Source organism: Natator depressus, chromosome 1, assembly GCF_965152275.1.
Source record: "Natator depressus isolate rNatDep1 chromosome 1, rNatDep2.hap1, whole genome shotgun sequence".
Lineage (NCBI taxonomy): Eukaryota > Metazoa > Chordata > Testudines > Cheloniidae > Natator > Natator depressus.
In genome coordinates, this window is record NC_134234.1 from 7,704,266 (window position 1) to 7,719,779 (window position 15,514).

Below are 15,514 nucleotides of genomic sequence, written 5' to 3' on the forward strand. Positions count from 1 at the left end.
CTTAAATGAGTCTCTGTAACAGATGACTGGCAGCTAGCTAGAACGATGCTGAGGTTCCAGAGGTGATCCTGGCAATTACAGCCCAGTGAGCCTAACTTCAGAACCAGCTGAATAGGTTAAAATGTTCGTAAAGAACAGAATTACCAGACATATAGATTAACAAGATTTGTTGGGGAAGAATCAACCTGGCTTTTGTAAAGGGAAATCATCCCTCACCAGTCTAGTAGAATTCTTTGAGGAGGTCAACAAACATATGTATAAGGGTGGCTATAGTGTATTTGGACTTTCAGAAAGCCTTTGACAAGGTCCCTCACCTTAGGCTCTTAAAAAAGTCACATGTATTCAAAACAGACTTCGGAGAGAAGAAATTTTATGATATAAAAAGTCGAAATCAACAGAGATGCAGAGACTATTTTCACAAAGGGAAAAAATATTGCAAGCTGTTACAGGCTGTATTTATTGAAGGCCATTAACTGAGAAAAATTGTGATCAAATAATTATGGAGTCATAGATTTTAAGGCAAGAAGGGACTATTCTGATCACCTGCTCTGACCTCCTGAATAACACAGGGCACAGAATTTCACCAGGTGAGTTCTGCATCTAGCCCATAATGATTCTTGGAGCTGGAGCGTATTGCTGAGAAAGCATCAAGTCTTGCTTTAAAGACTTCAAGTAATGGCAATCCAACCACATCCCTAGCTAAGTTATTCCAAATATTAGTTCACCTTGCTCTGTGAATGTGCACCTTGTTTCTAGCCTAAATTTGTCTAGTCTCAGTTCCCAGACATTGGCTCTCATTCTGCCTTTGTCTACTAGATTACAGAACCTTCTACATTCAGAAATCTCTTCCCATCTATGGACTTAAAGACTGTGATCAAGTCACCTCTTAACCTTCTCTCGGATAAACTAAATAGATTGAGCTTCTTTAGTCTCTGGCTACAAGCCATGTTTTCCAGATCTGAAATCTTTCTTGTAGGTCTTTTCTGAACCCTTTTCAATCTGTCCACAACCTTTTTGAAGTGTTGACACTGGACCTAGAAACAGTGGCCAATGATGGTCTCTCCAAACCGTATATCTCTCTATTTCCACTCGATATTCAGTTGCTTATACATTCTAGGAGGGTAACTCTAACATCCCTGATTTTTTGAATAATCAGTGGTTTCTTCACATAGTTTTTTGTTTTTTGATGGAATTAAATAGTTCTCTTCTAAATGACCAACCTCACTCTGCTCTCACTTATACAGGTGTAAATCCAGAATTATTCCAGTATTACAGCAGTGTGACTTACAGCAGATTTGGCCCAAAGCTTTCCATTTCCTTTAAAAATCTCCTATTTAGAAAGATCCTTGATTAGTTTTAATATAAACTGCCCAGCTCACCTGAACCCTGGCTGTGTCTTCTTCACTCTCAGCACATGCTGAAGTCACACACAAACTGCAGGACTCTCCACTCAGCCGAGATCAACTGGGTGAGAGTATTTATACCTCCTAATGACAGACACCCTGGTGACTTTACTCCCCAGGTGGGAGTTGAGAGACTTGGGTCACTATAGAGTTACGTTTGGTGCGGGCTGTGACTCGAGCTTTTCAGGGGGGCCGGGTGTATAGGGCTAAAAGAATATGAGCTCTGAGCTGTGTTCATTTCCAGAAATAAAGAGTAGAATGTGGTCTCGTCAAATCATTTGTATTTTTATTAGAGTGAAAAACCACAAAGAAAAAATCAAATGAAAAGTCTTCCAGAGGAAGTGGGAGAGAGAAGACTAATAAAATATTTAAACAAGCCACCTAATTGAACCCTTCTTGTAACTCTGTGCATCAGAATATTTGAAATCTAAGTACGATTGCTTCCAGGCTCTCTGCCTAGGATTCGTATAAATGCTATTGTCTTTCCTCTCCAGGGTTTTACCACACGTGAGCACTTCTGCTTGTTTGCTTTATGAAATGAAGATTTATGCTAGTTAAATAAACTCTTTAGGAAATCTCTGACTTTAAGCAGCGACTGAATGCCAATCTAACGCATGTGACTAAGATGACACCTCTCTCGCGATAAATCGTCTATGATCTCCCTGTCTCCTTACACAGATCCCGGAATGTAGTTTTACCGCGTCCACTTTGCTTCTAAACACGTAGACTAGTTTTCTTTATATTATGTTTGAAAGACAGCTATAAATGTGAATTCAGATGATTTCTGCCTTCCATAGAGCATTTGAAAGAAGTCTCTAATTCAGCTTTCCCCCAAATTTTGAGGGTTGCGCCCCCCATGTTGGTCCACACGCAGGCCCTGCAATGCCCCCCCAGGACGTTCCTCCATGCCACCCTAGGGGAGTGCACCCCACAGTTTGGGGATCTCTGCTCAAATTGTAAATGTCGTTATTAGAAACTGTAAGTTATAAATGTACAAACCAGTTGATCAGAAGGCAAATATGACAAAAGTATTTGTACAAGAAGAACCACGTGTGACTAAAAATAGTGGGGGAGTCACCTCCTAGAATTGGTACCAAAACATTTAAGACGAGTTACCCTCCCAGGCTTTGCTTCTCTAAACTGGGATAAAATCACTTGCAACTCTACAGCTTAAATACACCGGCTTGTGCCCACTAAACACTGACACCAGCTTAACTCTAGAGGCCAGTGTCTGGTGGTACAAGGTTGAATTACGTACAAGATGGCGTCTTCTCTTTTGAAAACAAAAGAAGGGATTTCAGACCCGACGAGGGTTTTTTATGGAACTCGGTAACGTCAGAACAACAAAACGCTGCTCCGAATTGTTCTGAGGGCCCGGCGAGTGGATTGGAGACACTCTTCTGAGAGGCTCCCAGCTAATTTAGTGTATTTCCCACATCCCCTCTTCTCTGGATTTCTGAATTTTGAAGCACGTACTTCAGACAGAACCCTAAGGAAATCACCAGGCCTCAGTCAACGCATGTAACCTGAGCTCTGTATTTCACCACGTCCAGGCAAAAATCCTGTGTCTCCGAATATGTCTGGGAATTCATATGTGACTGCCAATTCAGTGAGGTCTGGGTTTCCTGGTTCCACTGTTGTTCTGATTTTTACTGGCTGGCAGAGCAAATCACCTGAAACAAAGAGGTCAGCGCCGACCTGGGTGATCCCCTGCAGAAATGGCCTCTTTTTCCTCCAGGCCACCTACCCACAGTGTGCTCACTGCAGCCTTCCCATGATATCCCCCTGACTCTGCCCTACAGTCTCCATATGTATTCAGCTTATGTGTTTATTTCAAGACTTGTGGCACCTGTGTTTCCCACCTTTGTGCCATCTTAGTGGTCTACACCCCTGTGCTTCTCTCCTCAATAATTCACTGTTTTGGGCGCCATGTCGCCCAGCACATACACATCCTGATGGACAATTTCTACCTCCTCTTTCCTCCCATGATGAACCCCATCATGTACAGTGTGAAAACCAAACAGATTTGTGACCGGGTGCTTCTCCTGTTCCGAGGGAAGAGCTTCTAGGCTGACCAGGAGGGGGCTGCTGAGTGATCAGGAAGCAGAGGATGAAGGAGAGGATTTCTGAGTAACTTATACAGCACGGTTGTGGGGGCTTTGTGTACCCTGGGATGGGAACTCCACCTCTGATTCACAGGAAGCCGTACACCATCCCCTACACAAGCTTAGTGCTGCTTGGCCATGGCCTTCTCCTCATTCGGCCCCATGTGTGGAGTGCGAAGGAGTGTGAAGAGGAGTGTGAAGGCGCCTTGCACCTTCTCTTGCTTTGGTGGAACATCTGGCCTTTATTACTGACACACCCAGCCACAGCCACGGATGTGCACGCTGCAGAAATAAATGCTGTATCTGCCCCTGATGTTCCGTCACCTCTGAAATGTAGCAAGACACCAGGGGCCATTTAGGCCCCAGAAGAAGTGCTGAGTGCTGGGCTCTTCTGTCCCAAACGTGCCACCAGGGATGCTGCTGGGTGCCAACCTTTTTTTTGGAAATCTGGCCTTACTTGTGGTGTCTGAACATTTGAGAGTCTGTCCCCAGTGGTTTAACCCGACCACACAGCAGCACAATGCACCAGGTCGAGAGAGGGGGGACGAGGAAGGGTGGATCTGCCTCAAAGTGCACTTCGCACCTCCCCAAATCCTTACCAGAGTGATCTCAGGCACAAAGTATTTAAAGTTCACTTTCTGATACTGACAATAAATAAATGAAACAGAGCATTGTCTCCGTGTGTGTGTGTGTGTGGATGTGTGTGTGTGTATAAAATACTCGTGAAAAAGTCTTGCTCTATTTTGCTATCACCCTTGTTCCTGTTGACTAATATATGCTGGATAGCATATAGATATACATCACATTCATAATATGTATTATCTGCACCGTATATAGCCTAGTAGTATGCATTAAGTACCAATAACATTAACCACAAATATCGTAACAAAAGAACTAGATAAGCTAAAAAAAGAACTAGATAAATTGGTGGAAGACAGGTCCATCAGTGACTATTAGCCAGGATGGGCTGGGATGGTGTCCCTAGCCTCTGTCTCTCAGAAGCTGGGAATGGGCAACAGGGGATGGATCACTTGATGATGGCTAATCTAGTGACGAGGGCTTTAAACTAGGTTCGAAGGGGGCAGGTGACCAAAGCCCACAGGTAAGTCAAGAACATGGAGACCTGGAAGAAGGTTTGAAATTTGGCAGAGCATAGGCTGTTATAGCAGGGGAAAAGGAGAGACAAGACAGAATGGGAGGGGCGCACGGAGGGAATCAAATTAGTATCTTAGATGTCTGAATACTAATGTGAGAAGTATGGGGAATAAGCAGGAAGAACTCGAAATGCTAGTAAATAAACACAGCTATAACATCGTTGGCATCACAGAGACCTGATGGGATAATGCGCATGACTGGAATATTGTTATAGAAGGGTACAGCTTGCTCAGGAAGGACAGGAAGGCGGAAAAGGGAGGAGGTGTTCCCTTATATATTAAAAATGTACACACTTGGACTGAGGTTGAGATGGAAATAGGAGACAGACTGGTTGAAAGTCTCTGGGTAAAGATAAAAGGGGTAAAAAACAAGGGTGATGTGATGGTAGGGGTCTACTGCAGACCACCGAACCAGGAAGAAGAGGTGGGTGAGGCTTTTTTCAAACAACTAACAAAATCATTCAAATCACAGGGCTTGGTGGTGACGGTAGACTTCAACTCCCCAGACCTCTATTGGGAAAATAACACAGCAGGGCACAGATTATCCAACAAGTTCTTGGAATGTATTGGAGACCATCTTTTATTTCAGAAGGTGAAGAAAGCTACTAGGGGGAAGGCTGTTCTAGATTTGATTTTGACAATTAGGGAGGAACTGGTTGAGAATTTGAAAGTGGAAGGCAACTTGGGTGAAAGTGATCATGAAATGGTAGAGTTCATGATTCTAAGGAATGGTAGGAGGGAGAACAGCACAGTAAAGACAATGGATTTTAAGAAGGCAGACTTTAGCAAACTCGGTGAGTTGGTAGGTAAGATCCCATGGGAAGCAAGTCTAAGGGGAAAAACAACTGAAGACATTTGGCAGTTTTTCAAAGAGACATTATTAAGGGAACAAGAGCAAACTATCCCACTGCATAGGAAAGATAGGAAGTATGGCAAGAGACCACCCTGGCTTAACCAGGAGATCTTCAATGATCTAGAAATCAAAAAGGAGTCCTACAAAAAGTGGAAACTTGGTCAAATTACAAAGGATGAATATAAACAAATAACACAAGTATGTAGGGACAAAATTAGAAAGGACAAGGCACAAAATCAGATCAAACTAGCTAGATTCATAAAGGGTAACAAGAAAACATTCTACAAATACATTAGAAGCAAGATGAAGACTAAGGACAGAGTAGGCCTATTACTCAATGCGGGGGGAAAAACAATAATAGAAAATGTGGAAATGTCAGAGATTCTTAATGACTTCTTTGTTTCTGTTTTCACCAGGAAGGTTGGTGGCGTTTGGACGTGTAACATAGTGAACGACTGTGAAAATGAGGTAAGATCAGAAGAGGCTAAAATAGGGAAAGAACAAATTAAAAATTACTAAGACAAATTAGATGTCTTCAAGTCACCAGGGCCTGATTAAATGCATCCTAGAATACTCACGGAGGAGATATCTGAGCCATTAGCAATTATCTTTGAAAAGTCATGAAAGATGGGAGACATTCCAGAAGACTGGAAAGGGCAAATACAGTGCCCATCTATAAAAAGGGGAATAAGGACAACCCAGGAAATTACAGAGCAGTCATCGTAACTTGTGTACCCCGAAAGAAAATGGAGCAAATAATTAAGCAATCAATTTGCAAACATCTAGAATATAATAAGGTGATAAATAACAGTCAGCATGGATTAATCAAAAACAAATCAACCTGATAGCTTTCTCTGACAAAGTAACAAGCCTTGTGGATGGGGGAAAGCAATAGATGTGGTATATGATGATTTTAGTAAAGCTTTTGATACTGTCTCACATGACCTTCTCATAAACAAACTAGGGAAATGCTACCTAGATCAATATACTATAAGATGGGTGCAAAACTGGTTGGATAACCATTCCAAGAGAGTAGTTACCAGTGGTTCACAGTCATGCTGGAAGGGCATAAGGAGTGGGGCCCTGCAGGGATCAGTTCTGGGTCTAGTTCTGTTCAATATCTTCATCAATGATTTAGATAATGGTACAGAAAGTACACTTAAAAAGTTTGTGGATGACACCAAGCTGGGAGGGGTTGCAAATGCTTTGGAGGATAAGATTAAAATTCAAAATAATCTGGACAAACTGGAGAAATGGTCTGAAGTAAATAGGATGAAATTCAATAAGGACAAATGCAAAATACTCCATTTAGGAAGGAACAATCAGTTGCACACATACAAAATGGGAAATGACTGCTTAGGAAGGAGTACTGCAGAAAGGCATTTCGGGGTCATAGTGGACCACAAGCTAAATATGAGACAACGGTGTAACGCTGTTGCAAAAAAAGCAAACATCCTTCTGGGATTTATTAGCAGGAGTGTTGTAAGCAAGACAGGAGAAGTAATTCTTCCGCTCTACTCTGCGGCTGATTAGGCCTCAACTGGAGTATTGTATCCAGTTCTGGGCAATACATTCCAGGAGGGATGTGGACAAATTGGAGAGAGTCCAGAGAAGAGTGACAAAAATGCCTGGCTGTGGGCAAGGAGCAGGGGCTGGCCCCAAGAGGAGGTGGTTCCCAGGTGGCTGGAGGGTTCATGGCTGTTCCTGCTCCAAGCAGCCACACCTCATGATCCGTGGCTGTTGGGCCCCCTGGAGTATCGGCCCTGCCGCCACAGGGACCAGGGCTGGGTGGTGCCACTCTGTTTCCACCTGGACAATGCTGTGATCTGGACCAGCATAGGTAAGAGCCGGGCTGAGCATGAGTGCATCCCTCTGCCCAGCACTGGTGGCCCCTGCGTCCTTCCTTCGTTCCCGGGCTGGGGGTGACTGTGAGGTGCACCAGGTTACTGCGGGGTGCCTGGTGCAGGGCTTCCAGGTGATGACAGGGTTGTTGCCAGGTGTCCGGTTTTTGACCAGAATGTCCAGTCAAAAAGGGAAATTGTCAGCATCTAGGTAGGGGGAGGGGCCTCAGAGGAAGAGGGGGGAGGGGACGGAGCCTCAGGGGAAGGGGCGGCACAGGGGGGTTCGGATTTCAGGGATTAGAAAGTTGCCAACCCCAGGCGATGGGCTCCAGGCACACAGCGGGCTGCTGAGGTGCAGGGTGTTGGCGGGGACCGGCTGCGGCACCTGCCTGGTCCCTTTCCCCTCTCGCTGGCCCCGGGTCCCCGCTGAGGCGAGGGGCCATGCACGCCTTGCGGTGCCCCTCCCCTGAGGGATGCGAGGCGGCCTGGGGAGGCCAGGCTGTGGGCTCAGCCCCTGGCCTGATTTCCCATTTGATCCGTCTGAGGGGACGACGGCTTGCCAGCCTGGTGGGCGAGGCGGGAGGGAGCACTATGAACCTGCATGTTGCCGGCACCCAGTGCCCAGAGGCAAAACAACAGCAGGGGTTCGTTGCCCGGTATGCGTCACCCAATAAACACAACGGGGTGGAGAAGCAGAAAAGTTTATTTGCAGCTGCAAACAAGGTACAGGGAGAGAAATCTCAAATCCTGCACCCCAGAGCAGATCATTACACACACTTTTATATTTCTTAATGCTACTGCACTACACATCAGCCAATCAAAACTTTGCACAAATACTCTGCCTTCCTTATATGGGTTACAACAATGTTTATTTCCTGCAACCTCTAACAAGCATTCCTAGCAACTTAAACAACCAGCACATCCTGTCTGGCCTTGTAGCTCTCTCTCCTGTTATCTTTAACTTGGCGTCAGCAAACCTTGCACTATGAGGTATTATCTATGACTGCAACATTGTTTTAAGAGCAAAAGAGCTTACTCAAACCAGCCAGGCCTGAGTTCTATTAAGGGGGGTTGAAAAGAAGCCCTTAGGCCTTCAGCAGGGAGACTTCCTCGACCCTTCTGGCCTTCCATCCCCTCGACTTAACTAGTGGCCATGCCCTGGGGTCTCCAACATGCATATATTTATAGTGAGGGGGGGCCCAATGTAAAGGTTCGGCCACCCCCTAAGTAGGTTGAGTCACACCCACACCCCGGGCAGGTCCTGCCCTTACCCTGTTACTCCTGCCTCTCTCCATGGGGTGCAGAATGCAGTTCACCTGGTCTCCGAGGTCACTTAACTGGCTCAGGTCCAGCCAGCTGCCGCACAGAGAGGGGGCAGGCAGCACCACTGTGACCGAGAATGGGGCTGATTCTGAGTCAGCAGGAAACCACACGCAGGAGTGGGGCAGCCCAGACCCCACCCCTAGCTCATGGAGGTTGGGTGCTTTCCAGTCGTGGCTTCCAAGGCTGCCCCCTGGCTATGGACACCTGGCATTAGCCACCCTGTGACCATGGTTAAATTCCACACACACACACACTGCCAGGTCCCTGTGCAAGACCTGAACAAACACCAGGGTGACCCCACAGTGGGCCCAGTGCTGCAAGCCTCTGGTAGGCACGGAATTTGTCCTCCAAATGTGGCCCTGTTCTCCTGCCTGGAGCTGCCCCCCAAATATTGAAGTCAAACTATGCCTATACAGGGGGGCCCCTCTTCCTACCCAAAGAGGAAGTGGTAGGAGCTGCGCTTGTGTAGTGTTGCTGCTTATGTTCCACCCCAGAGCTGGCTGCATGTCTGCAATGGGTGAGTGGGTCTCTGTAGAATGAGGTTTGGGGGATTCTACTGGATAAAAGAGGCCATGTACACGTTAGATGTCATTATCCATCTCTTTCCCAAACCAGTGTTCAGTTGTCTTCATAGTCAACTCCAAGCAGAGCCCTAACACACAGGGTGAAGTCCTGCACACTGTGTGTGCACTTTTGCACCTGCCCAATTTAGGTATGTAAATTCCCTGGTATACATGTCGGTTGGGGGGATTTGCACATTATTTTGTGGACACGTGCAATATGGACGACACGTGCATGCACTCTGCTGAGGGTTTGACCCACACTTTTTCACGTAGATGTCGATATGAACACCAGCCGAGCAGGAGAGACCTGGGTTAATCTACATTCACCATTTGCTGTGACTCTCTAGGCCCCAAAGCAAATGTGCCTCTATAATGACCCAAGTCTCTCAACTGCCACCGAGTAAAGTCACCAGGGTGTCTGTCATTAGGAGGTATAAATACTCTCACCCAGTTGATCTCAGCTGAGTGGAGAGTCCTGCAGTTTGTGTGTGACTTCAGCATGTGCTGAGAGGGAAGAAGATGCAGCCAGGGTTCAGGTGAGCTGGGGCTGTTTATATTAAAGCTAATCAAGGAACTTTCTAAATAGGAGATTTTTTAAAAAAATGGAAAGCTTTGGGCCAAATATGCTGTCAGTCAAACTGGTGTAAAACTGGAATGATTCTGGATTTAGGCCCGCATAAGTGAGAGTAGAGTGAGGTTGGTCATTTAGAAGGGAACTATTTAATTCCATCAAAAAACAAACAAACAAAAAAACTACAGGAAGAAACCAGTGAGTATTCCAAAATATCAGGGATGTTCAGGTTACACACAGAGCCATAGTTCTCTCCCCTGATACAATTGCACTGTGAGAGACTCTTTATTATGTAATTCTGTTATCATGACAGGTTTCAGAGTAACAGCCGTGTTAGTCTGTATTCGCAAAAAGAAAAGGAGTACTTGTGGCACCTTAGAGACTAACCAATTTATTTGAGCATAAGCTTTCGTGAGCTACAGCTCACTTCATCGGATGCATACTATGGAAAATACAGTGAGGAGATTTATATACACACAGAACATGAAAAAATGGGTGTTTATCATGCACTGTGTAAGGAGAGTGATCACTTAAGATGAGCTATTACCAGCAGGAGAGTGGAAGGCGGGGGGAGAAAACCCTTTGGATTGATTATCAAAATGTGCATCTTCTAGCAGCAAAGTACACCAGGTAGGATACTTGTAATCAAGTGGGGTTCATAAGTCGTTACTTGTAATGACATTCTAAAAACCCTAAATGATTTTGCACAGAAAAATATCAGGGTTTGTATGATTAGTGTTGTTGCAACATGACTGATGAACTCAACAAAAGGTCAGTCCACTTCTTCCAGAACTGAGACCGCCCCTACTATGTATTTATTTACAGGGTCTGCTCATTCCATGAGTTAGGTTTTATTGAAAGGAAAGACATTGAGAATTGCAAATGATGCCACAACAAGACAACCTGTCAGATTCCAACGGCCAGGATGGAGTCTGGTCTGCTGCTGGCCATGGCCTTTGACAGGTACGTGGCCATCTGCAACCCCCTGAGATATGCCACCATCCTGACCAATTCAATGATAGCAAAGATTGGGTTGGCGGCTTTGGCCTGGGCTGTTCTGTTCATGGTCCCTCTGCCCTTCCTCGTCAGGAGGCTGCCATTCTGCCAGTCCCATGTCATCTCCCATTGCTGCTGCGATCACATGGCTGTGGCGAAGCTGGCTTGTGCCAGCACTATGATCAATAACATCTATGGGATCATCGTAGCTCTCTTCATTGTGGGGCTGGATCTGCTGTTCATCGTCCTGTCATACATCAAGATCCTAAGGACTGTCTTAAGCCTGGCGTCCAAGGAAGAGCAGCTCAAGGCTTTCGGCACCTGTGTTTCCCACCTTTGCGCCATCTTAGTGGTCTATGTACCAGGGGTTCTCTCTTCAGTAACTCACAGGTTCAGCCACCAAATCGCCCCGTACGTACATGTCCTGATGGGCACTTTCTACCTCCTCTTTCCTCCCATGATGAACCCCATCGTGTACGGTGTGAAAACCAAACAGATTCATGACCGGCTGCTTCTCTTGTTCCGAAGGAAAAGCTTCTAGCCTGCACCTTGTGTGGCGTCTAGTGCTGGGAAACGCATCAGCAAGTGCCCCACCCTCCTAATGCACAGGGATCGTTAGTGCTGATGTATCTTTCTGCAGCATCTTGCATCTTGAACAATTTTAAAGCTCTTGACAAACCATGGCGTGAAAGGTCTGTACATGCTGGTGTAGGAACGATGTCACCTTTGCACGGGGTGCAGCATATAGCCCCCGTGCTCTGCCTGAGGTGTGGTGGTCACCATAGAAGTTACACTTGGCTGTGCTCCTGCCTCATTTGTCCATCACTAGCAAGAGGGCCAGGCCTGCTCACTCCTTGCCTGTAGGGAGGTTAAGTGTCTTACCTAACCTCACCCAGCAGCCCAATGACCGAACTAGGAAATGACCCTAGGTTTCTGGTATCCCAGTGCAGTGCTCTATCCACTAAGCCCTGCTGCCTCCATGACAAGGAGATTTTTTCAATTTTAATAAGCTGATTTCCTGGCTTGTAATGCGTGTGACATGGGGTTTCTCTCATAGCCAGTTCCCTACCCTATTATCTTTCAATCTAACTGAGAAGTCTTGAACTTCAATACAGTTCAGCACCTAAGTTTTGGCTGAAATAAGGCCCAGCCCAATTCTTATGAAATCAGTGACCTAAAGAAGAACTCTTCAAACACAGCTCAGATCTCATATTACTTTGGCCCTGTACACCCAGCTTTCTCATCCAGGGGTGGCCAACCTGCACCTGAGAAGGACCAGAATTGACCAGCGCCCATTGCCAAAGAGCCACAGTAACACGTCAGCAGCCCCCCGTCAGCTCCCCCACCTGCCTGCCAGCAGCCCTGCTGATCAGCACCGCCCCCTCCTTCCCCATGCCTCCTGGGGGGTGCAGGAGACTCTAGGGGGGAGGGGGAGGAGCGAGGGCACGGCAGGCTCAGGGGAGGGGGCGGGAAGGGGTGGAGTGGGGGCAGGGCCTGTGGCAGAGCCAGGGGGTGAGCAGTGAGCGCCCCCCAGCACACTGGAAAGTTGGCGCCTGTAGCTGCAGCCCCGGAGTCGGTGCCTGGACAAGGAGCCGCATATCAACTTCTGAAGAGCCGCATGGGGCTCCAGAGCCACAGGTTGGCCACCCCGCTCTAACCTCTGAGAACCGAACGTCTCTGCCCTACCCCTTCCCCCCAGGCCCCACCCTCTCCCACCTGTGTCTCCCCCACTCCCGTCGCTCACTCCCCATCCCCCATGACTCACCTGCCACCTGCAGAGCCGGGCTGGGAGGGTCTGACGCGGAGTCTACCTGCCTGTCCAATCAGAGTGCTGGGGTGGGAAATCGGGGCACAGCAGGGGGGCCAGACAGGTTCAAGCCCCAGCCCCGGCCAGCGCCGGTACCTACTTGGGTCCGGGAGCAGCCTGGTCGCTCCCGGCTCCAGCCGCGGCTGCTGCTCTTCCTGCCCGCTGACGGTGGAGGCGGGTCACTGCAGCGGTGTGGTCCGGACGCTGACAGTTTCCCTTTCCGAGCGGACGTTCCGGTCAAAAACCGGAAACCTGGCAACAGCCCTGTCACCACCTGGCAGCCCTGCTGCAGACACCCCCCAGTAACCGGGTGCACCCCACAGTCACCCCCTGCCTGAGAATCAAGGAAAGGACACAGGGGCCACCAGTGCTGGGCAGAGGGACTGGGCCCAGCTGTTACCTATGTTGGTCCAGATCATGGCATTGTCCAGGTGGAAGCAGAGTGACACAGTCCAGCCCCGGTCCCTGGGGGGCAGCAGGGCTGTTACTCCAGGGGGCCCAACAGCCATGGATCATGGGGTGTAGCTCACAGCAGGAACAGCCATGAACCCTCCAGCCATCTGGGAACCACCTCCTCTTGGGTCCGGCCCCTTCTCCTCGCCCACCCCCGGCAGCTCCGCTTTGCCCTCTGCCACCCACCAGAGACGCTGAGCTCCTCTGGACCTGGGTGGGGGCCATCGCCAGACACCACCCCAGCAGCGTGGGGGCTGGGGCCGGCACCTGGCACAGGACTCCTCATCGCTGTCCACTTCCCAGTTGTACATGGCAGTGCTGGGTGCCTTGCAACTGGGAGGGGGCCTGCCCAGCTTGCGGGCTGTGACTCGAGCTGTTTGGGGGGGGCGGCTAAACCTTTAAATTGTTCCCCCCATTAGTAACCTATGCAGTTTGGGCGCCAGCACCCTCCATAGTCCTTGAAACTCGACCCATGCCCCCCTGGCGCTGTGGGGAAAGGGCCTCAGGCGGGTTGAGGACCCACGGCGGAGCTATGTCATGGAGGCTGAGGGACCATTTCTCTTTATGCTACCCCAGAGGCTGCCATTTTCCAGGGAAAATGGGCCACAGGATCTCTGCAGTGATGTCTATGGGAGGTTATTCAAACTATCTGGAATTGTTGATAAATTGTATTGTTTGACCACACTTTGATTCATTATTTTCTTATGAAATATACTCAAGATCCCAAATAACCAGTGTCAGTCAGGTTTATTAATATGGAGCAGGAAAAAGGTTTGATACGATACCAGTCTCCAAAGAGCCGTCCAGTATGCTCCCCCCAGGTACAAATTTCAGCTGCTATTATTTATATCATTTTACAAGTTACACATGTTGACAAGTTTCCTATCTGCTTGTGCCAATGCTTAGTTAAGTAAATGCAAGGTATTTGGGGATACTAAGGATAAGTGAATGAACAGGATCATGGTACAGGCCGTTTCAGCAATATCACTGTTAAGACCATAAGAACGGCCATAGTGGGTCAGACCAAAGGTCCATCTAGCCCAGTATCCTGTCTGCTGACAGTGGCCAAAGCCAGGTGCCTCAGAGGGAATGAACAGAACAGGGAATCATCAAGTGATTGTCGCCCATTCCCAGCTTCTGGCAAACAGAGGCTAGGGACACCATCCCTGCCCATCCTGGCTAATAGCCGCTGATGGACCTGTCCTCTATGAACTTATCTAGTTCTTTTTTGAACTTATCTAGTTCTTTTGTTACAATATTTGTGGTTAATGTTACTGGTAGTTAATGCATGCTACTCGTATATATATGGTGCAGATAATACAGATTAAGAATGTGATGTATATCTATATGCTATCCAGCATATATTAGTCAACAGGAACAAGGGTGATAACAAAGTAGAGCAAGACTTTTTCACGAGTATTTTATACACACACACACACATCCACACACACACACACACGGAGACAATGCTCTGTTTCATTTATTTATTGTCAGTATCAGAAAGTGAACTTTAAATACTTTGTGCCTGAGATCACTCTGGTAAGGATTTGGGGAGGTGCGAAGTGCACTTTGAGGCAGATCCACCCTTCCTCGTCCCCGCTCTCTCGACCTGGTGCATTGTGCTGCTGTGCGGTCGGGTTAAACCACTGGGGACAGACTCTCAAATGTTCAGACACCACCACTAAGGCCAGATTTCCAAAAAAAAAAAAAAAAAGGTTGACACCCAGCAGCGTCCCTGGTGGCACGTTTGGGACAGAAGAGCCCAGCACTCAGCACTTCTTCTGGGGCCTAAATGGCCCCGGGTGTGTTGCTCCATCTCAGAGCTGACTGAACTTCAGGGGCAGATACAGCATTTGTTCCTGCAGCATGGACGTCCTTGGCTGTGTCTGGGTGTGTCACTAATAAAGGCCAGATGTTCCAGCACAGCAAGAGAAGGTGCAAGGAGCCTTCACCTCCTGAATGAGGGAGGCAACCTAGTGACAGAGGATGTGGACAAAGCTAATGTGCTCAATGCTTTTTTTGCCTCTGTCTTCACTAACAAGGACAGCTCCCAGACTGCTGCGCTGGGCATCGCAACATGGGGAGTAGATGGCCAGCCCTCTGTGGAGAAAGAGGTGGTTAGGGACTATTTAGAAAAGCTGGACGTGCACAAGTCAATGGGGCCGGACGAGTTGCATCCAAGAGTGCTGAAGGAATTGGCGGATGTGATTGCAGAGCCCTTGGCCATTATCTTTGAAAACTCGTGGCGAACGGGGGAAGTCCCGGATGACTGGAAAAAGGCTAATGTAGTGCCAATCTTTAAAAAAGGGAAGAAGGAGGATCCTGGGAACTACAGGCCAGTCAGCCTCACCTCAGTCCCCGGAAAAATCATGGAGCAGGTCCTCAAGGAATCAATCCTGAAGCACTTACACGAGAGTAAAGTGATCAGGAACAGTCAGCATGGAT

General features: G+C 47.9%; 2 protein-coding genes across 2 annotated transcripts in view; both read left to right on the forward strand.

The window, feature by feature from the left end:
* LOC141980875 (olfactory receptor 52K1-like) overlaps positions 1-15,514 on the forward strand; it is a 40,464-nt gene that overhangs the window by 9,076 nt on the left and 15,874 nt on the right. Inside the window, exon 2 of the mRNA XM_074942571.1 lies at positions 5,932-5,983. Coding sequence (XP_074798672.1) covers positions 5,979-5,983 — 5 coding nt within the window. The 5' untranslated portion in view covers positions 5,932-5,978. The remainder of the gene's footprint in view (positions 1-5,931; positions 5,984-15,514) is intronic.
* LOC141980860 (olfactory receptor 52K1-like) lies at positions 10,739-11,350 on the forward strand. Its single transcript, XM_074942547.1, has one exon. The coding sequence runs from the start codon at positions 10,739-10,741 to the stop codon at positions 11,348-11,350; it is 612 nt and encodes a 203-aa protein (XP_074798648.1).

Coding starts and splice junctions, on each gene's coding strand:
- LOC141980860 (XM_074942547.1), top strand. CDS start 10,739: ATGGAGTCTGGTCTGCTGCTGGCCATGGCCTTTGACAGGTACGTGGCC.